The sequence below is a fragment of the Rhizoctonia solani genome, chromosome 1, assembly GCF_016906535.1.
Source record: "Rhizoctonia solani chromosome 1, complete sequence".
NCBI classification, from domain to species: domain Eukaryota; kingdom Fungi; phylum Basidiomycota; class Agaricomycetes; order Cantharellales; family Ceratobasidiaceae; genus Rhizoctonia; species Rhizoctonia solani.
In genome coordinates, this window is record NC_057370.1 from 1,897,079 (window position 1) to 1,917,825 (window position 20,747).

The following is a 20,747-nucleotide window of genomic DNA, read 5'->3' on the forward strand; positions in this document are numbered from 1 at the left end:
CGAGCGGGAGCTACTAGAACCCGTGTGTAGAAGTATGCGCGTGTCGGGTACAATACTGTGGTAATTTCAGCTATGACCCGAATTTGACGAGCCGTACATGAATTCTAAAGGATTTTGCGATCCGATATGTGCCGACAGCCTTCATCCTTAACTAATCATACGTTAGTTGCTGGTTGTCTATCTACAGATCATCGGAGACTCTCTTAGTTGTGTGCAACTCTTGTCCTGACCTAAGGTGGAAGATTCAAATTCTTTCTGCATTTCTTGCTCCGATGAGATTTTTCTCTTTATAAACAACTTGGTCAAGGTCCTCACAAGTGCCCCAGTCACCGGGAATCGATCAGCGAGTCAAACAATCACAATGGGCACTCATGGTACTTGAGCCGAGCCATGTACCTGCCGAGATAGATCTAATGGTCGTGTGTTGCGGGTTGATGACCGGGCTATCATATAAACACACAATGTGACGGCGTAGTTGACCTGCTGCCCGTGAACCTTTTGTTTGGGCGCTCTGTTCATAAACGGAAGCGTTTGGGATGAGCACATGTGAGTATATGCGCTCATGAATGTCGGGTCTTCTAATCAGGCTGTGTTTCTAAGGTCCAGGGATTAGATTTTTACTTAACAAGGAGTGTTATATTATGTGCATAGAGCGTTTAGGTTGCGACCGGGTCTAAGCCAAGCATAGTTAGTACATATGCATATGTGATAAGGCCAAATGTGGGAAGCACTGCTTAGTAATGTCAATATCTCTTCAAGACCACGGATAATACAGTACTATAATGCAAGATCAGCTGTTAATCACCTTTCGGAATATAAATTGCGGTCATGTGAAGTTTTTTAAGTCGACCCAAATAGAGGGATGGATTTCCAAACATGAGTATACAGCAGTAGAAAGGCAAAGTGTCCCATAACGAAAGCCCATCAGGATCTCGGGATCCGGGGGCTTGTCCACATGTTCGGATAATCCAAGTCACACAAGAATGATCGAATTGATAAATCTTCACATGATTGCAATTGATAATTAGATACACTTGAATCAAACAATGATAAATGCGAACGGGCCCGGAGGAAAACAGCGACCAAGAAAGGGAAAAACACCGTGAGAGCGCTTAGTCGATCCTGTAAAATGTGATTAGCGCTAATATAAAGGGGCGAGACAATTAGGGACTCACTCCTCCATCGCACTCGCGCTCGCGCCTTCTGCAGCCGGAGCTTCCTCGATGCCAGAAGCAGCGGCGGGGGCAGCCTCGTCCTCATCCACGTCAAGACCGAGGGAAATCATACGGTGGATGCGCTTAGCGAAGCTCGTGGGTTCCTCAAGAACAAATCCGGAGGTGAGCAGAGCGGTCTCGTAAAGGAGGAAGGTCAAGTCGCGGACGGACTTGTCGGCCTTGTCTTCAGCAACCTTCTTAGCGAGCTCCTTGATAATGCCGTTGGTCGGGTTGAGTTCAAGGGTCTTCTTCGAGGCCATGTAGGACGACATAGACGAGTCACGAAGAGCTTGGGCCTTCATGATACGTTCCTATAACGGGAAGTGTAAGTGATCCGCTGGGGAAATCTAGCTCGGGCATCTTACCATGTTACTGCTCCAGCCGAACTGACCAGTGACCAAGACGCAAGGGGAGTCGGTGATACGGTTGGAGACAACAACCTTCTCAACCTTATCTCCGAGAGAATCCTTGATGGCCTTGCAGAGGCCGTCCAAGCTTGAGGCAAGCTTCTCGCGCTCGTTCTTCTCCTCCTCGGTCTCCTCAAGCTCGAGTCCCTCCTTGGAGACACAGACGAGCTTCTTGCCGTCGAACTCCTTGAGTTGGGTAACAGCGTACTCATCAATGGGGTCAACGAGCAGGAGAACCTCAAAGCCCTTCTTCTTGAGCACTTCAAGGAAAGGAGAGTCTCGGACAGACGAGAGCGATTCGCCGGTGAGATAGTAGATAGACTTCTGGATCTCGGGCATGCGAGTAATGTAGTCTATGTTATTAAGTTAGAGTAATGAATATACTACCAATAAGGCTATGCTTACCCTTGAGCGAAATCTGCTCCTCAAGGGACTTGGTCGAGTAGAAGCGGAGGAACTCGGCGAGCTTGGAGCGGTTGTTGGAATCTTCGTGGATGCCGAGCTTGATGTTCTTGCCAAAGGCCTCGTGGAACTTCTTGAAGTTATCTTTATCCTCGGCGATCTCGGTAATCATATCCAAGCATTTCTTGACGACGTTCTTGCGGATGACCTTGAGGATCTTGTTTTGTTGGAGGGTCTCACGGGAAATGTTGAGAGGAAGATCCTCAGAGTCGACGATACCTGATACACAATTAGTAACGGTAATTTCAGCCAATAGTTACAAATTCAGACCCACCCTTGATGAAGTTGAGGTACTCGGGAATGAGATCCTCGCAATCGTCCATGATGAAGACACGGCGAACATAGAGCTTGATGTTGTTGCGCTTCTTCTTGGTCTCGAACAGGTCGAAGGGTGCACGCTTAGGAATGAACAAGATCGCCTTGAACTCGAGCTGGCCCTCAACAGAGAAGTGTTTGACAGCGAGATGCTCCTCCCAGTCGTTGCTCAGGCTCTTGTAGAAGGAAGCGTATTCCTCAGAGGTAATGTCCTAAATAGTATTAAGTAAGCATTCATACGCCAACTAATTATTCTTAACCTACCTGGGGGTTGCGGGTCCAGAGGGGCTTCATCTTGTTGAGCTCCTGGTTCTCGGTCTCGGTCTGCTTGACCTTCTTCTTCTTCTTCTCCTTCTTGGTCTCCTCGTCTTCAACTTCCTCAATCTTGGGCTTTTCCTCACCCTCTTCCTCCTTCATCTCTTCGTCATCGTCAACTTCCTGTGGAAATCGTTAGAAAAATTAGAACAAACGCATATATGCTAACGTACCTTCTCAACTTCCTTGGTCACAACGAGCTGGATAGGGTAGGAGATGAATTCAGAGTGCTTCTTGACAATATCCTTGATCCTCTTCTCCTCGAGATAGTCAAGTTGGTCCTCCTTCAAGAACAACTTGAGGGCGGTACCACGACCAAGTGGCTCGTTGACTGTATCGGGGGTAATGGTGAAGGTTCCACCAGCAGACGACTCCCAAATGTATTGTTCGTCATCGTTGTGCTTGGTGATAACCTGAACCCTCTCCGCCACAAGGTACGAAGAGTAGAAACCGACACCAAACTGTCCAATCATGGAGATGTCGGCGCCAGCTTGCATAGCCTCCATGAATGCCTGTGTGTTGATTAGTAAAATGTCAGCCGTTCAATCAGTCAAGGACTTGCCTTAGTACCAGACTTGGCGATGGTACCGAGGTTGTTGACCAAGTCGGCCTTGGTCATACCAATACCGGTATCACGGATGGTGAGGGTCTTCTCCTCCTTGTTAGGAGTGATACGGATGTAGAGCTCTTTCTCGGTTTCAAGGACTTCTGGGTCAGTCAAAGACGCATAGCGGATCTTGTCGAGCGCATCAGAGCTGTTGGAGATGATTTCACGAAGGAAGATCTCCTTGTTACTGTAGAAGGTATCTGGGTAACAGTCAGTATGGCTCAACTCAGTTACCATCACAGCACTTACTGATGATGAGATCGAGCAGCTGGCTGATCTCTGCCTGGAAGCCAAAGGACTCGCTTTGGGGAGCAGACATTTTGGATCGATGAATTCAAGAGAGTTCAGCGAGGGATTGGAGCGTAAAGTCTTGGAACAAGACGGGGATGGTGGGGAGTCTGCAGGATCGAGCCGGTGGGTGCCGGTATTTAAGCTCTGGAGCATTGTTCGAGAATGCTCGACGCATTTTTCTAGCTCCTTCAAGGGCATTGCACTGCTCAGAGTGGAAACATTCTCGCACTTTCTACCGCCCAGCGCCTATCCAAAGCGATCGAAGCAGGCTCCATCTTCCGCAATTGGCGTTCCTCGGTTAAAATAAGCGCCGAGCGCATACCTGAAATCTACTAGTGCGGCCCTTGATCTTCAACGAGTCAATTCTTGCATTGAGTCCCCTACCCACATTTCTCAAAGTGAGCAAGATATGAAAGCGGTACTCGAATAATCCTCTTACGCATCGTAGACTGTCAATATGCCCGAACGTGACGAAGTGGTTAATGTCACCGCTGGGCCATCTCAGCTCCCCCTCTCAGTCCTTGAAGAGGCTGCCAAAGGCCTCATCAACTTCAACGGTACTGGTATAGGCATCACGGAAATTTCCCACAGGTCTTCCGAGTTTATCCGTCTCAACGAAGAGCTCGAGTCTACTGTACGAGAAACATTGGGCGTCCCAGACACCCATGTCATACTCTTTGCTCAAGGAGGTGCCACTACCCAGTTTGCCGCTATTCCTATCAATCTTCTCGCCTGGAAGGTTCTAAAGACAAAAAGGTCTCCCAGCGAATGGACTATGGACTATATCGTCACCGGTAGCTGGAGCGCTAAAGCTGCTGAAGAGGCTGAAAGGCTCGCATATGGCGCAAAGGTCAACATTGCTGCCGATTCCCGTCATCACTCTGCCGGTAATTTTGACAACATTCCTCATCACAAGGGATGGAAGCTCAGTCCCCCTGAAAATTCTCTCTTTGTTTACTACTGCGAGAACGAGACTGTTGACGGTAACCAGTTTTCCGACGAAGCAGACTCGCCAGCTGCGTTCCCCTTTAACCTTGTTCCCTCGGACGTCCCTATTGTCGCAGACTTCTCCTCTTCCTTCATGTCGCGCCCAATTCCTAAGATATCTCGTTATGGTATCATATATGCTGGGGTACAAAAGAATCTTGGACCGGCTGGTCTTACGATTGTCATCGTCCGCAAGGACCTGTTGGCGGATCCAGTCGAAGCTCAGAAGGAGGGCGCACCACCTATCCCAACCATACTTTCATACCACGTGGCGAGCAAGGCGAAGTCTCTTTACAACACACCCCCAATGTTTTCGATGTACACCACGCTGTTGGTTGTGAAGCACCTCAAGGCGACAGGTGGTTTGGAGAAGTTACGGGAAATCAACAAACAAAAGCAAGCTAAACTCTACGGCGTACTCCAACAAGCTGAGAAGGCTGGAAAGGTACACATTCGCGTCCAGGAGGCCAGTCGAAGTTGGATGAACGTGACGTTTGATAATTTCAAGAGCGAGGAAGATGCGAAATTTGTTGAGGCCGCCAACAAGCAACGCATTGTTGGGGTCAAGGGTCACCGGTGAGTGTTTAAGCACGCCATTTGATTGTTGACACTAATCTTTTATGCTATTCAAAGTTCGGTCGGAGGTGAGTCATATTGTTTCCCCAAGACGCAAGTCACGATGGCTTATATTATGTGTAGGAATACGTATATCTCTATATAACGCAGTAACTCTGGAACAAGTGGATAAGATCGTAGCATTTATCAAGCAGTACTATGCACTTTGATGGTTGCTTAATAATCGGAGTGGAAGGATAACATGGATTTAATTGTTAGATCAAAGTAAATGTAGATATATGAATGGTTAATTCAGCCACCTGGTTAACTCTACGTATAAATTTGATCGCTCCCACCCTTCGGGTGAGATGCAAACACCCTGCTGATGTCTACCTGCATGTGTATCGACAGGCATGGGTCCAATAGCAAGATTGAGTCTCGCGGCTGCTAATTTTGCAAGTTCAGTCAATTCTCCAGCAACAAAAAGGTGATAGTATCTCTGGAACACAGGCGTGTTGGTATGCGTTGACGATGGTTGAGGCGGAGGCGAGTTGGGCTGAACTTCTTCCTGTTTATGATCCCCCTTTCTAATTCTTCTCGCATTGACTTTGGATTTTGATTTCTGCTCCTGTTGCATGACCCAGGGTATGAGGACATCCTGGGCTTTGGCAAATGACACATTGCCTTTCCAAACATTATTAATACTCAGATTCGGCTGAAATCTCAGCTCATACCTTCAATTATATCAGGAACAACCCTTTTGGACAATTCATCCTGCTCTACCGCCCAGACATAAATTAGTGCTTTGCCGCCAGGGGCGAGGCTAGCTAGAATCGACTACTGGTACGCAAAACAAAAAAATTCAGGGTATGGCAATCTATCACCTAATCTTCGACTCACCATTATGGCATCGACTCTCCTTTCAGGTGTAGCCAAATGATGGATGGTAGCGATAGATATCGCAAAATCCTAGGCGAAGCCTGAGTACACGATGATCGCATCTACAAATTAACTTACGAAGACGCCTTGTCTCCATATCGAATCCCTAACGTCTCCTAGAATTACATCCCTGGAGATGGTGGACTCTCCAGCGTGCTGGGCAAATTTGAGCAACCCCATGCTCCGATCGACCCCCATTGTCAAGTATCTCCCTTCCGAAAGAGGGAGATACTTGCCGTTTCCTGTCCCTGCATCTAGCCCTATCGCACCAGTGGGTACTGATTCCAGGAATTTGGCTATGACTGGCCAAGGCTGGGTGATTCGGATTTGGTTAATCTTATAATATTAGGACAGGACTACCACCACATACTTTATATCGGGTCTGTGAAAAATGAGGCGCTATCTGGTCATAGACGCTATGTACATATTGATCTTCGTGACCTTGCGCCCCATCACTAGTCGCAGAAGGAGCTATTGCAAGTTTATTCAATGGATGTGTATTGCCGGCCATGGTCAAGTGATGACTGTTTTGATTTGCAAATCCGGTGATCATCCACTTTCACGAAGTGGCTGTGTCTGCTTACAGCACTTAAATTTATCCACCAACCACATTTATCACTCATGGGTGAGATAGACGAAATCTTCTCTGGGAAAACCAAGGCCAAGGGAAAGTTAAAAGAGGCCGAGCCCAGCTCAACACCGAAAGATAAAGTTATCTCTAAAAAGAAGAAGAGCAAAAAACCTACCAAGTCTGGATCCCTAGCCAAGGATTCGGTTGGTCATGATGAGCCTGTCGAAATTCCGACTGCCAGTACGGCTGCAAAACGAAAAGTCCCCGAGACCGTAGTGGACCCATCTACAGAGGTGGAGTCGAAGAGTAAGAAATTGAAACCCTCCAAGCAGGGAAAGAAGAGCGCTGTGGTGGATAGCGACGATGAACGGTTCAGGGATTCGAGAGGGACAGGCCCAAGTGAGTAGATCTATTCATACATTGATAGGTAAATCACATATTATTTTGTTTCCAGGGCGAAAAACCGAGGAAGGCTTTTTATCTACAAAGAGGACGAACTTGGAATCAACGATGAGGGAGGAGGTCGGCTAGCTTAAATATCTTGTTTATTGATGCTGACACCCTCATCATAGATACGCCCCTTTGTCCTTTTGACTGTGACTGCTGTACGTGTTCATCTTGCTGTATTTGATCCAGGAATGTACTAACGTTAGTTGGCTTTAGGTTTTTGAATGGGCTGGAATCTTGTGTGTGCAAGTTAACTTTTGTGCTCTTCCACTTTGCCATACCACGAGCACAACGTATGGTGTTTTGTAGGTTGGTTTTATTATTTGAGTATATTGAACAATTAATCATGGATAAAATAGACAGTACACGATGTTGTATAACACGATAATTTACCTTGATCTATGCTTGAACCTAATTCATTATTGTGCTCTATGGTTCTAATCCGTCATTACCAGTTCAGTCATCATCGAAAAGTGGCTTGAAAGTCTAGGATTCGAGAGTTTTAGTAGGCCATTACTCTCTTAACCAAACGACCTACCTTGTTGCCAATCCTTGCCACACTGGCTCCCTGCGTTCCAATCACTTGCGACTCGCTCGCATCAAAGTCCGACTCGTTGAACAATTCCTCTAAATCATTTATATTAACGAGTCCTTCTTCGGGCGTCCCTGGAACTTCTTCATCTTCATCTCCGAGCATTTCGTCAAGTTCCTTTTGAGTCATACGCGCTAGGTCGTCCAAGCCAGCCTCCTTCAGTACTTCGGCCTGGGACGGTGGTAGGAATAACGGTCGGGCAGGTGGAGGTGTGAAGAGGGGAGAGGACTGTGGTCGCTGTGACGGTAATGCCTGAGAAGGTACTTGAAACTTTGGGTGGAGCGTAGACTGAGCTTTGGGATCCAGACTAAAGGACGGTGGGCTCGGTGGTCGTTGTGTTGACTGAGCATTTGGCGGGAGAACAAATGACGGTCCCCCCTGCTGAGCTGGAGCCTTGAGTTGGGGTTGGGGGGTTGATTGGAACTTGGGATCCAGAATAAAAGATGGCTCGTTAACTGGCACGGGGGTGGGTTCGTTCTGAGTAGGTTCCGCCTTTGATGGAAGAGCAAAACTTGGAGTTCCTTGTAGCCTTTGAGTACCTCCGCGTGCGCCACTTGGACCCGCGTTCGCACTGGGTGTTGTACTCCATGCTATCTGGCCACTTCCATTCATGTTCCTTTTGCTGAGGTTGCTTTCCGATCTAGCAACCTTGGACACCTGGACAACTTTCCCATTGGGCGTTTGGCACTGGGTATAATTCCAGTGCGACTAGAAGCGGCGCTGCTCTTCATCATTCCATTTTCGAGGTTGCTATTGTCCTCTTCGTCTCTCTGTCGTTTAGCTACGGCCGCGGCGATTGCTTCTTCATATTCAGCGCCGAATCCAGTTACAGTGGAGGTAGCGACCATCGCTAGTTGGTCAGCAGCATCGAGCCCGAGTTGAATAACCACAGGCCCTCCAGGTCCTGTGAATGAAAACTCAAGTGGAACAGATAACGACTCTGCAAGTGCAATCGATGCCTAGTTGAGAGACAAAAAAAATTAGATCAAGAAGTAAGAGCTCTCATGTTACAAACACACGTTAATTTCTCGGAGATGGAAGGCCAAGCCTATGGGTGCATATAGAATTTCGTAAAAATCAAACTCTTCGCCTGGTATCGATATCTCTGTGGCAATTTGGTGTTTTCCTGTAGACCAGCCGGCGCCAAGATTAGGCATCCAACACTGTCACATGTATTGCTATTGCTTACCTTGATTATCTGCGTCCCTTTCCAAACTCCTTATGCGTACCTCATCGTCTTTAAACATCCATTGCAGCTGAGCATCCGCCCGTCGTCCAAAGTGGTCCAAGAGGTCTTTCATTGCGCGTGGTCCGATTGAAAATCTGCTGAGGCTTTGCTCCGGTAACGTAGGCGCGAGGATTACTGGCGGTTGGTTTAGATATAACTTGTGAGTCTTGACAACACCTTTCAAGTTCAAGCGAGTCAACACACGATGAAACGGGGATCCAGTCTGAGCATGATAAACTAACCAAACTTGCAATGGAATCGTATAACCAGTTTGCTCTCTACAGACTGTTCTTCAAGTTGGTCTTGGTCTTCGGCGGTACTGCCTTCAACAGCTTCAACAATGTTCAGCTCGCACTTTTCTAAACTCTTCTCGACTATTTTGTGGCGCAAGATCGAAAGCAGAGTCTATGCAGTGAGCGCCACGCGAAGCGAGTTCAGTAATAAAGCCCATCAAAACCTCTTAGGAACACGAGGGAGAATGCGCGAACCTTGGCTAGTAGTGTCCCCTCACAGTGACCTCCTTGCCTTCCAGAGCCATATTCACCCCATCTTTCGGTCCAACGTGATACGAGTCGAAGAATTCGCATTTGAATTCCATGCCACAATATGCAGATTTGGCGGCATTGGTGGCACAGAGGGTAAGTATTTCGGGTGTGGCATGCAGACAGAGCTCATCCCCATATCGAGCTATGCAAGTTAGGCCCTTAATAAAGGCTAAAATGTATATTATAAGCCAGAAAAGCACTGTTTTTAGCTGGGACATTACCTCGAAGGCTCGTGGGCGACAGAGTCGTTTGCATGGAGAGCCCAAAGGTGGCGGCCGTGCTTGAATGTGATGATCGACGACCGGCCAAGAGCTCCGCGTCGCGATCGACCAAGTCACGTGATTATCACAGCCACCGATCGGACACGCTCTACTTGCTTGATCGCACTTGCAGTGCCACAATCGTCGTCTGGGCTTGTGAATTGCAGTACCACAGGAACCCATGAGTCCGCAACATAGTTTACCTTACTAAAGTAAAGCGTGGGCAGGAGTAGGAGCTTCACCACCACACAATGTCTCAAAAGGCTCTCCCAACGGAACTCATCCAATGCATTGCAGAATACTTGAGCGACTCATTCACATTGGCCTCATTATGTCTTGTCGATAAACAAACTCTGAGTGTGGTACACCCCTCCTATATACTCGGTGTACCTAAGTACCTGTGAAGGGTCATCCTTTTTTGCCACTCAATCCTCCGTTCCTGTCGAGATCCAGGCCGTTACGTCAAAGCAGTGCATTTCGACCCTCCGAATCCCACAGACGTAGCCTTCTACTCGCTGATCGAGCAAATACACCTAGCCCTACACAAGACACACAACCTCAAAGATCTTTCTCTTCATATTGACTCTCCCAACACGATTATATTATTTAGAGGCGGATGGGCCCCGTTCGCTTTACGCCGTCTAGCATGTTACCGCACCATGCAGCCGCAATTCCTATTCGATTTTATGTCATCTCAAGACACTATTCAACAACTTACAATATATGAATCCGTCCTCGCAACCAATATCCTACAAAGTCAATCCGTTACGTGCCACGGGAAATTCTCCCGAATCTCACCTCTATCTGCGCCGACCCGCTCACAATCCACAACTTCGTCCCCCACAGACCCGTCTCGCGAATCGATTCAAACGATGCAATATTTATACCCGCAACGACTCATCTTGTCTGCGAAGCACTCAAGCTTAGCACCGCTCCCAAAGGCATACAATCTGTCTCGGGATGTGTGCGTGTGACAAGATTCTGGACTGACGCATCCGACTTTATCACTAAGCTGGAGGGGGTCTGCAAGGGCAGTTTACGAGAGATGACATTGACTATGCCAGAATTATCAGTGGGGATGTTAAACGTACGTCATTATATCAGTAGTATGAACCAAATCCATGGATAAGTTGACCGGAATGGTAGTTACATGAATACACACCTCTGGTCGAAGTGCTCGCTGCTTCGTTGGAGGGTTTCATGTCTCTCGAGCATTTCGAGTTCAAAGACAAGGGTATCGAGATCATCACTCCCGATATCCTATTGGAGGGGCTGGGTGATGTAGGAACACTGGCATTTTGGCAAGTACAAATCAAATCATTGAAAAGTGTAAAGTTATTCGGAGTGAAGTTAATATAAATAAATATTAGCCATGTAACTGTTCACTAACCGTCTACGTCTCTCGTCACAAACTTCACACAGATGTCCTCCTATCAACAGCGTACATAAGTCGGTTTGGTATAAGAAACATCACTTCACACATTATTTGAAGAGCATCAGAGATACCATCACAGCCAGCTTAGAAAGATTGGGCCTCAATCAAAGTAATCAAGGTCGACAAGATTGCATACACCCGATCAAGGTCAACTCAGCATCGGACGTGTATCATGTTCAACAAATTAATTTTGGTTGCAGCACTGATTCCTCTTCACTCGCAGGTGCCGCTTTTGGACATCACCCCCAATAGAAACAATATAAAAGACCGATCCAAACCAATGTACAGTACGAAACAAACCTAGATCAAGATTAAACAAGAGAACAGGAAACATCCCGCAAAGCAGAAGAAAAAAAAAAAAAAAGAACAACAATCAACCAATCAATCATATGCTGATCATGACTGTTCTGCGACCTCTCTCAGCTTGGGATGCAACAGTTGCTCATGCAATGCCTTGCCCGCGACGACCATGGGGAAGACGAGTTCGCGATTGCTGACAACGCATTCGAGAAGGACAGGTTTGTTGTTGTCGTATTGCAAGAACTCACGCATCTTTTCGGGGAGCTCATCGGTGGATGTGCACCGGATGGCGTGGGCACCCATAGCCTGGGCGAGTTTGACAAAGTCGGGGTTCTTCATCTGGGTGTGGGAGTATCTCTTGTCGTAGAAGAGATCTAAACAGGGTATTAGTTAGGGAATGACTGGATCGGTGATGTAAAGCCGAGACCAACCTTGCCATTGTTCGACCATTCCTTGGTATTCGTTATTTAAGACCAGAACCTTGACACCAATACCAAACTGTGCGGCGGTCGCAAGCTCCATTGCTGTCATACTGAACGAGGCGTCTCCGTCGATGTCAACCACGGTTTTGTTGGGCGCAGCAACTTTGGCTCCAATGGCACCTGGCAGACCGAAGCCCATAGTCTATATTTCGAGTCAGTTTTTCCATATCGATGAAATCAAAAGCAGATGACTCACTCCGAGTCCACCGGAAGTGACCATAGACCGAGGTGATCTCCACCTAAAGAATTGTGCTGCCCACATTTGGTGTTGCCCGACGCCCGTAGAGAGAATAAGATCATGCTTGATGTCTTGCGTTTGCGCATCCAATTCCTTGATGACCTCTTGAGGCTTCATCCTCGTCTTTCCCGGGTCGGACTTATCATACACGAACGGATACTTGGCTTTCCACCCCTTGATTTCTTGGAACCAGGTTTCACGAGGTGATGACTTGATGAGAGGAACGAGGGCACTGAGATTGTATGTGACATCACCCATAATAGGGATACTTGCGTCGATAACCTTGTTGATATTCTTGGGCTGGATCTCAAAGTGGATAATTCCGCCTCGCTTTTGCGCAGCGGCGGCACGGGCAGCTGGTGCAAAGGCTACCGAAGATCTTGCGTTAGGAACCATGTATTTAATTTAGAAAATAGGAGGCTTACTATCAACCTTGCCCGTCACACGATCATCGAATCGAGCACCAAGTGCGATGATCACATCCGCGTTTTGCATCGCAAGGTTGGCATATGCAGATCCGTGCATACCCAGCATATGCAAGCTACGTTCATCAAGTTCATCGAACGCACCGAGACCTTGAAGGGTAGTCGTAACCGGGATGTTGCCCTCGCTTGCGAGGCGAGCGAGAAGTTCGGGGCCACGGGTAGAGTTGAGGACGCCGTTGCCGGCGTAAATCACGGGTCGTTTTGCCTGGTTGATCAACTGGGCCGCATGTTTGATGTTCTCCATATCAACGTCATCGATCGCTGGGCTAAGTGGGTTTTCGGGAAGGCCAAGGTTGACGCCAGGTGTGGTAGCCTTGAATGGCAAAGGCTGGCGAAGAATGCTTGCTGTCACATCCTTGGGTAGGTCGACGAGCACCGGGCCAGGGCGACCCGAGGTAGCAATTTTGAATGCCTCATTGATGCGTCGAGGCAATTCGGCGATGTCCTTGACCATCACGTTCCATTTGGTGCAAGATCGGGAAATACCAACCATGTCGGCTTCCTGGAAGGCATCCGAGCCAATAGCCGAGGTCGCGACTTGACCGCAAAATACAACGAGAGGAACCCCATCGCTAAGGGCATCTTGCATAGGAGTTACAACATTGGTTGCGCCAGGGCCGGATGTAACGAGAACGACACCGGGCTTGCCAGAGACTTTGGCATAACCTTCTGCCATGTGTCCAGCGCCTTGTTCGTGCCGGGGCAAAACGAATTCGAAATATTTGGAGTTATAGATGGCATCGAAGACGGGGAGAATAGCTCCACCGGGATATCCAAAGATGTGCTTGACATTGTGTCTGAGCATCATCTCATGGAAAATCTGGCCTCCGGACATGCCCACGAGCGAGTGATCGAGAGTAGGCCTTGGTGCGCTGAATGGCTGAGGCTCATTTTGTGGGATCTGTTGAAATGCGGGGGCCGGTGTCGGTCGGCTGTGGCCAAATGAGTACGATGAACAGGTTAGCGAACAGACTGTACATACACACTGGGAGCAGTAGCTGCCTTTCCAGGGGCTGAGCGACTGATACTACGCGCATACTCCTTGACACGGTTTTTGGCTTCGAGCTGGCACGAAGCGCGTTCCGCTCGGTCAGCAACAGTCGAGCGTTGGCGGGCAAGCGAGAGGAGCCCAGACGGGCCTTTTGAGGAAGAGAAGGTGGTGCGCACACGGGCTGGTGCAAAGGCCATCGCAGAGAGAATGAGAGAGAAAAAGTACCTACTCGAGTCAGTCCTAGCCGGCTTTATATGCTCCCAATTTCAGCGTCGGATGAGTCGAGATCAGCCCTGCTCACGTGATGCAAGTCCGAAAATCCGAAGGGCGAACTCTTGCCCCACAGATCATCCCCAAATATGGTTCAAATTCAAACCTTTACCCTGGGTAACTACGCAATCGATCAGTGCTCAATTCTTTGCCACGTAATTGGCCGAAGCCATTATGTAGACATATCCTACAGTGTTTCTATGTATAGCATACAAACATGAAAAATTCAATTTTTCGGAGAAGCATGGGAAGAACCAATTCTTCATAGCGGGTTGATGATTCGTGTTCCTTGGAGCAAGAGGTCTCGGCTCAGACCCCTGGTCTAGTACCCCAATAGTGACCATGGTTTGTCGCTCTGCACTCACGCAAAGGATACACTTGCACACGCTCACTTCGGTCCAGCGACGGCCTGGAATGGTAGGAACTCGAGACTGCTGACGCTAGCTGTTTGCGAGTCCAATGGTTAATACCATATGCGGAACTCGCGTCGGCTATATATCGCGCTAGAGGCCACTTGGTCTAGTAGTATGATTCCTGTTTTGGGCACTCAAACAGCATACAGGAGGTCGCGAGTTCAATTCTCGCAGCGGCCCTTTTGTCGGCTTGACGCGTCTAGAAGCGAGGCGGCGCGAGTCACGTGTCAGACACCCTATTTAAGGATGATTTGCATAGAGACGCGACTGCTCGCGGCTCACCATCAGCACTCGTTCTTCCCGCTGTGTAACACATTATCTTGGTGAATTCTTGTAAAGATGAACCGTACGAAGCTCAAGCCTAAGACCTCCATCCATCCGGATCAGGTGGGTCGATCTTGCTTTACCTGGGCGTGGTGGCTCATATATCTGGTATAGGCAATATTAACCGCCACATCGAGTCTGCAAGTAGTGAAGACTCTCATATCATCTGGGTTCGGGTGTATGGCCTGGATTCGGTACGTGAATAGTTCGCTATGCGCCAGCTGATCTGATATCTATGTGCCATAGAGGGCTTCTGAGTGATGACAACTTCATAGATGGTCGGCGCCGCATACATTCGCATATTCTTCCACGAGCTAATTTCACCTTGACTATAAATCAATATAGGGACGTTATACGGGTCACGGAGTGGAGAAATGCTCTCTACAGCTTCCCCTCACGACCCAAGCCATGTCAGCTCGAGTTCCACCAAAGTCAAGGTCATCAAACGCGGATTCTCAACCGAAGCCGATAGCCTTCTGGACTATATAGTACGTTACCATAAATGATTTGAGTCTTAGGGAAATGTATTATATTTTGCTTAGGATGGGATTTATGATGCCCTCGAGAAGCAATACCTCAAGAGTTTTGTGTTTGCTATCTATCTTGTACGTTCCTCTCGTGTCCCACCATCGTACATATTAACCAGTTCTCAGGATGATAAAAACCCAAACAAGTATATTGATTGAAAATTCACTATTCTATTTTCTAACTTTGATTCCGTAGCCTGGTCGAGGCCTACACCTTTAACGTTTCTGTACGCATATGTTCGTCCCCCTTGCTTATTTCTCGTACCGCTAACATATTTCGTAGTATCGGAAGATAGCAGATACGGACGTGGCTGCGCCAGTCATGTCTTTAGCAACCAGCATGTCCCAGATGGACCTCGTAGATGCAGAAGACCCTGTCGCTGTCGCGGCAGTCAACGGCAGGATTCCAACGCTTGGGGAAGTGAAGCGGAGCGTTCGGGTGAGTACCACGGCAGGGGGATTGGATTTTTGACTTTTACACTTCGCATCTGTAGCTGCTCGTCAAGCGACTCATTTCAGTGTGTCAACAGTTAGACCCTCTCCCTGGTAAGCGTTCGTTTGATTATACACCTCAGTATCTGGCTGAGTATATTTTATAGACCGGCGGTATGCTACTTTCAAGCTACACTACAACGAAAAAACTCCTCAGGATTATGAGCCTCCTAACTTTGTGGCGGGAGACCCCGAGAAGGACCGCTTTTACTTTTCGACTCATGGGGTTGGCCAGCGTCCCGAAAGGTTCTCCATAGGTCAATAAACTTAGTTCTACATAATGTCTGCTAAACTCACTAAGTCGCACAGGCGGAGTTGGAACAGGACAGCATGGGTAAGTAATTTACATTCGGTTTGCTCTACTTCAACCCATGCACTCTTCAGCGTCCAAGTTGAAATTGCTTCAATCTGCTCGTTTCTACCGTCTCCTGAAGACAACAATGTCCACTTCAAAGGACATATGGTGACTTCCAATCCTCGCTCTAACTTTGCAGCCAAGGAAGAGAAACGCAAAGCTGATAACCAAGCTCAAATCGAGGATGCAGAACGCCGCCGGATCGTCTGGGATGCGGAGCCCTTTGGACATACAGAACAAGAGAAGGAAGCAGTAAATACCCCACTCGGAGTACGCAGTGGTGACAGAATTGAGTCGATTACCGAGATGGTTAGGCATGTCGGAGGCGCGCATATCGTCCCAGGGTTGAACGAGGTAACCCGCACATCCAGATCGTTACTCGGTTAGCAAAGCTAAACACGTGGGCCAGGCAATGATTCAAGAGGAAACGGGGGAATATGCGACTCAGATTTTGGAGACACAGGTGACGGTGATCGTTCCAAGTGCCCAAGAGACCCCTCGTGCCACTCGACCGAATATGGAGGTCGACCCGACACAACCCGACGAAACTAGCCACGAAGATGTCCAAATGCAAGGTATGTATTTACTCGTATTATGGGCGCTGCACTCTGCGAAACTGATTACGCGTAATAAAAGAAACTCAGCCGACGACTCTCGAACCCACTGAACGGGGCACTCAACAAACCGGATCTCAGATGCTTCTCATTCCCAAGGCGATCGATCCTGCCACCCTATACTCGAAGGAAGTATCTTGCGATTGTAACGTTGCAGTAAGTTTTGACACAGATAGTATCCGATTCAAATTATTCATCCTCGATATAGGACTCTACTCAAGAGACGTTCATCTGCCAAGGGGAATGCGGAAGGCGGGTGCATGCGTGGTGAGTGAGGTTTATCGTATGCTATTCGTCACCCGGGCTAAAGGTTCATCCAGGTGTATGGGGTAAGTGGATTGTTGGGGCGGAGGGGTTCTTTATCTACGTCCTGATTTTCTTAAATAGGTTCCATAATGCAAACGAGGCGGGAAACTCACCATATTCGATTTGCTTGAACTGTACGATGAAGGAACAAGATTGGCGCCAATTGCTCGAACAGAGGGATGTACTAAGGCTTACTGAGGCATTCGTAGGGTTGGCCCAGTACAGGTAAATACTGCCAGTGTGGACGGTGACAAGGTATATACTGGATTTTGATGGCAGACGCGCCCTCAAACTCATTTATATCCACGGCCTCCCCGGGAATCCCCATGCACTTGGAAAGTTGATAGGTGGGCTCGCCTGGTGCGCATGCCTTTTCTGCGTGATAAACTAGTCTCTGTTAGGATGCGCCCGCCAGGATGCGAACCGCATTATGAACCGCCTGGAGGGAGAAGGCAAGTCTCACTCGCTCACATTTGATTCACCTGGCCTGACCCCAGTTAGGCTTTATCGAGAGCCAAACTGCTGAATCCGACGAACTCGGCATGCTTGCCACTGTAGCAACAACAAAGAAAACAAGAGGCAGAAAACCGAATAAGAAGAAACTTGGTAAACCCGTGCTCGCGTTGGTCAGGTCACCTGTCACCGAGGCGAGCTTCAACCGCTATTTTATGCCTCGTGGTGAGGTTGTACGGGAACTCTTTCGTAGATTCAAGGTGTGTCTCATTTGGTGCTCAGCGTTAGCCGAAGTTCGACCATTTGTTCTAGGATGAGCATATACAGCCCTCGAGAACGAAGAAAAGTGCTGCCGCTTCGAAGAGCCGTGCTGGGAATGTTTTAGTGAGTGCTTCGACTTTTGGTATATCAATACCAGGACTGATTATATCTGTAGGTACCGTCGTCTAGGTGAGTCAATCTCGAAGCTTTTGGCCTCAGCTTACTGTGGTTCCAGCGCCAACATCCCTGGCCAGGAAACTCCAAGAAACCCAAACATGAGCCCACCCCCAGCTCCGGCCATATATAACGACAATGATACCCAAACCCAGGAAGAGACACAAATGATCCTAGATCAAGAGCCCATTTCCAGTGTTCCGCCCCCCAGTCCTCCTGTTTCATGCTCTGGGTCCAAACGCAAGGGGTCGGCTAGGAAATCGTCCGGACGAGGAAAGAGGCTTAAAGTATCACTCGCCAATGCGCGCATCGAACTGGATATGTACGACGCGTGCGAATAGGCACTAACAGCTGGCTGTCTCCACCTTCAAATTATGGATTTCGTTTTCGAATACCGTCTCAAGCTGTACCACTCTTTTGATATACCCATGGACTCCATATGATCGGATGAACGAGCTTTGTACAATCAAGTATTAGATTCCTTGTTCTGAAGTAACAAGTGTATAATCATAGACGAAATAGCTACCAAAACAAACAGAATAGCGCGTGACCAAATTTAATTTAAAACTTGACACATGCGTTAGCAAGAGTCAGAAGTTGGCATCAATAAGACTTACCCTAATCTGATATGTCCCACTAGCTTTAGTGAGGTATCGGACCCACTTCACGCTCTGATAGTTGTTCTTTTCCAAAACTTTTAAGAATCGCACCAATAGACCCGAAGCTGTGAACATCAACACTTGAAAATCAACATCAATTGGAGGCCTCGCCCAGGCTTGTCGCGTTGTTGTGGCAGTAAGCTCGGCCATTGCGGTGAATGTCAGCTCGCTGCCACCTTGGAGGCGGGGAATTCTGAAGGTAAACTTAGTCGGACGTTTACTGTGCAAAACAAACTTGCGCTTACTTCCAAACAACCACGTTCTCTGCTGGTACATACTTGGCTTTGCCTTGTGGTACCTTGGTATCAACACTGGTCGTATTTAGAGGGGTAGGGATCCGAAGGACAACGTTGGTCGCACTAAGCTTAGGGTTGAAGCTCGCCTTTACGGCTACCGTGTATTCAACTCGGGATGTACCATGTTCAACAACAATTGGGTGAACTCGGAGCGGCAAGTTGATGTTTGTAGTCGAACGATACCTAAGAAAGTAGACTCAACGATTGAGGTAACGCGAGCATCCCATCAAGAGCACTCACTTCATTAGCTCAAATTCTCCATCTGGTGGAACAAAGCTGATTATCGGTCAGAATCGAATTTGCCTAGTCGAACACACTGGTGGAATTGGCAATCGTCGAGTTCGACAGCGTTGTCACTGAGCCCTCGCTCACTGTGAACATTGAGTCAATGAACTGGATAGGAATACATCATAAGTCTCACCTTTGTTCGAGAACTAGTTTGTCGTTCAGTCCAAATTTACACTCCGGTGTCCCGGATAGATATGCGCGCATCAAGACTTGACCATCCACATCGGCACGCAACACAGCACCTGGGGGAATGGTTGGTTTGAACTTATAGCACTACTGATATAAACCCACCTTTCGCGCTCATCAAAAGATTGACACTTTCAATAATGTCCACGAAAGCTTCGTTTTTCTTGTACTTTACGTCACTTCTTCTCCAACTTGTCGCGCCTGTAGCTTGGATGGTGATCTTTTGCGACTCCTCGCGCTACAAAAATGGCTTATAGTGTAGGTTTGACAAAAGAGTGTTTAACTTACTACTGCAAGCTCGGATTTTACTCCTTCTGTGGTGATGTACATCTTGAGGGTATCAATCTCGCTATTCTGCGGGTAGCCGAAGTCCAAAATCTCTATAAAATAAAATAAAATAAGACAATAAACAATCAGTGACTGAGCTCCATCAGACTAAGAGGCGTACCATCAAGGAGTTCATAAATGAGAACAAAGTTATTCTTAACTGACTCCTCATCCACTTTGCCAAAATAGGCTTTTCCGATATTAATGAATCGGTAGCAGAATTCAAAGACTAACGCCGCGTTGGCATTGCTCCTACGGCCGTGTCAGATCACTGTACTTATTATTGAAACTATTGCTCACTTTGTAACTGCTAAAACGTAGACATTATTCGTTCGAACATGGAAAAAGCTGGTTGATCCAAGGGTTACTATTGGCGAGCGTACATCACTATTGGAGACTACTTGGATACGGAAAACATCTGCTACAGATCGTCTAATCATAGTTAGATTTGTGGTAGTTTAAATTCGAATGTACTTACTTAAGATCTGGTCGGAAAAGCCTGGAAATGAGAACCTGAACGAAAGAGCCTTAAGATTCTAACGTGATTATCAACCAAGAATATCCACAAACCTCTCCTTTCTGGTTAAATATAAAGAAAGCCTACGATAATAATATAGTTAGTCCTTCTGGGTTGAGAAGAAGTATCTCTTACCGAAATCATATCCCTATACTGTCGTCGCCCAGCTGCCTAGCACACTCTGTTTGCGTATGTTGGGAACCTCGCCTCACGTGCCAATGTGGATACGCAGCGCTTATTCGACCTCATTCACATCCCCTTGTGGAAGTCTATAACCAGGTTTCGGAGCAGAATAAATATATCTTCTTCCTTTGACTCTTTAACTAAACTTCGAATTCAATCCCCGCTTATATTCTTCGGACTATGATCCTATTGGCGAGGATAAATTTCGGCCCAGCTGAAATTAACTTCCTTGAATGAGATATTTCCACAAGGGCGAACATATGTTTTGAATATAGCTCACAATATCCGATAGTGGATTGAACGGCTAAATCTCGGTGGGTGTCTGGTAAATTATGTTCTCAAGTGGACTCATGTGTACGAACTTCGCGGTTTTCCACAATTATGTGCCTGGTTTCAGCCTGAGCCGTAGGAACTATGGGTAATTTAAGCATATATA

The 20,747-nt window shown here is 47.6% G+C and overlaps 9 protein-coding genes and 1 non-coding gene across 10 annotated transcripts; 5 read left to right on the forward strand and 5 right to left on the reverse strand.

Moving 5' to 3' along the window:
* Positions 1-1,112: 1,112 nt before the first annotated feature.
* On the reverse strand, positions 1,113-3,639 carry RhiXN_04112 (heat shock protein HSP90 family protein; the record flags this gene model as incomplete). Its single annotated transcript, XM_043323929.1, has 9 exons — positions 1,113-1,122; positions 1,176-1,525; positions 1,580-1,974; positions 2,027-2,302; positions 2,358-2,610; positions 2,663-2,836; positions 2,887-3,225; positions 3,315-3,520; positions 3,570-3,639. The coding sequence occupies 9 exons, from the start codon at positions 3,637-3,639 to the stop codon at positions 1,113-1,115; spliced, it is 2,073 nt and encodes a 690-aa protein (XP_043176348.1).
* Positions 3,640-4,068: 429 nt separating this feature from the next.
* On the forward strand, positions 4,069-5,383 carry RhiXN_04113 (aminotransferase class-V protein; the record flags this gene model as incomplete). Its single annotated transcript, XM_043323930.1, has 3 exons — positions 4,069-5,174; positions 5,232-5,242; positions 5,298-5,383. The coding sequence occupies 3 exons, from the start codon at positions 4,069-4,071 to the stop codon at positions 5,381-5,383; spliced, it is 1,203 nt and encodes a 400-aa protein (XP_043176349.1).
* Positions 5,384-5,460: 77 nt separating this feature from the next.
* Positions 5,461-6,603, reverse strand: RhiXN_04114 (methyltransferase domain protein; the record flags this gene model as incomplete). The annotated part of the gene is made up of 5 exons (XM_043323931.1): positions 5,461-5,837; positions 5,888-5,990; positions 6,054-6,122; positions 6,171-6,404; positions 6,463-6,603. The coding sequence occupies 5 exons, from the start codon at positions 6,601-6,603 to the stop codon at positions 5,461-5,463; spliced, it is 924 nt and encodes a 307-aa protein (XP_043176350.1).
* Positions 6,604-6,713: 110 nt separating this feature from the next.
* On the forward strand, positions 6,714-7,419 carry RhiXN_04115 (uncharacterized protein; the record flags this gene model as incomplete). Its single annotated transcript, XM_043323932.1, has 4 exons — positions 6,714-7,062; positions 7,118-7,185; positions 7,236-7,268; positions 7,327-7,419. 4 exons carry the CDS (start codon positions 6,714-6,716, stop codon positions 7,417-7,419), a joined length of 543 nt encoding a protein of 180 aa, XP_043176351.1.
* Positions 7,420-7,566: 147 nt separating this feature from the next.
* Positions 7,567-9,730, reverse strand: RhiXN_04116 (cell cycle checkpoint Rad17; the record flags this gene model as incomplete). The annotated part of the gene is made up of 8 exons (XM_043323933.1): positions 7,567-7,596; positions 7,649-8,303; positions 8,360-8,661; positions 8,722-8,828; positions 8,892-9,107; positions 9,173-9,335; positions 9,442-9,644; positions 9,697-9,730. 8 exons carry the CDS (start codon positions 9,728-9,730, stop codon positions 7,567-7,569), a joined length of 1,710 nt encoding a protein of 569 aa, XP_043176352.1.
* A 256-nt stretch (positions 9,731-9,986) lies between these two features.
* Positions 9,987-11,094, forward strand: RhiXN_04117 (F-box-like domain-containing protein; the record flags this gene model as incomplete). Its single annotated transcript, XM_043323934.1, has 4 exons — positions 9,987-10,119; positions 10,189-10,697; positions 10,748-10,822; positions 10,882-11,094. The coding sequence occupies 4 exons, from the start codon at positions 9,987-9,989 to the stop codon at positions 11,092-11,094; spliced, it is 930 nt and encodes a 309-aa protein (XP_043176353.1).
* Positions 11,095-11,566: 472 nt separating this feature from the next.
* On the reverse strand, positions 11,567-13,863 carry RhiXN_04118 (acetolactate synthase I/II/III large subunit; the record flags this gene model as incomplete). The annotated part of the gene is made up of 5 exons (XM_043323935.1): positions 11,567-11,844; positions 11,902-12,094; positions 12,149-12,558; positions 12,616-13,607; positions 13,658-13,863. 5 exons carry the CDS (start codon positions 13,861-13,863, stop codon positions 11,567-11,569), a joined length of 2,079 nt encoding a protein of 692 aa, XP_043176354.1.
* Positions 13,864-14,444: 581 nt separating this feature from the next.
* Positions 14,445-14,529, forward strand: RhiXN_12351. The gene has a single exon. It is a non-coding gene; the product is annotated as a tRNA-Pro (tRNA).
* A 159-nt stretch (positions 14,530-14,688) lies between these two features.
* RhiXN_04119 (HORMA domain protein) lies at positions 14,689-18,196 on the forward strand (the record flags this gene model as incomplete). The annotated part of the gene is made up of 22 exons (XM_043323936.1): positions 14,689-14,736; positions 14,788-14,867; positions 14,920-14,951; positions 15,019-15,161; positions 15,216-15,278; positions 15,327-15,346; positions 15,397-15,427; positions 15,484-15,639; positions 15,695-15,746; positions 15,800-15,949; positions 16,002-16,026; positions 16,077-16,401; positions 16,457-16,622; positions 16,684-16,817; positions 16,870-16,928; positions 16,982-16,990; positions 17,049-17,192; positions 17,247-17,314; positions 17,469-17,680; positions 17,733-17,804; positions 17,857-17,870; positions 17,917-18,196. 22 exons carry the CDS (start codon positions 14,689-14,691, stop codon positions 18,194-18,196), a joined length of 2,283 nt encoding a protein of 760 aa, XP_043176355.1.
* A 220-nt stretch (positions 18,197-18,416) lies between these two features.
* Positions 18,417-20,272, reverse strand: RhiXN_04120 (Adaptor complexes medium subunit family; the record flags this gene model as incomplete). The annotated part of the gene is made up of 13 exons (XM_043323937.1): positions 18,417-18,422; positions 18,473-18,707; positions 18,760-18,993; positions 19,051-19,086; positions 19,128-19,181; positions 19,232-19,340; positions 19,390-19,522; positions 19,573-19,664; positions 19,733-19,863; positions 19,912-20,043; positions 20,090-20,124; positions 20,182-20,211; positions 20,264-20,272. 13 exons carry the CDS (start codon positions 20,270-20,272, stop codon positions 18,417-18,419), a joined length of 1,236 nt encoding a protein of 411 aa, XP_043176356.1.
* Positions 20,273-20,747: the final 475 nt, after the last annotated feature.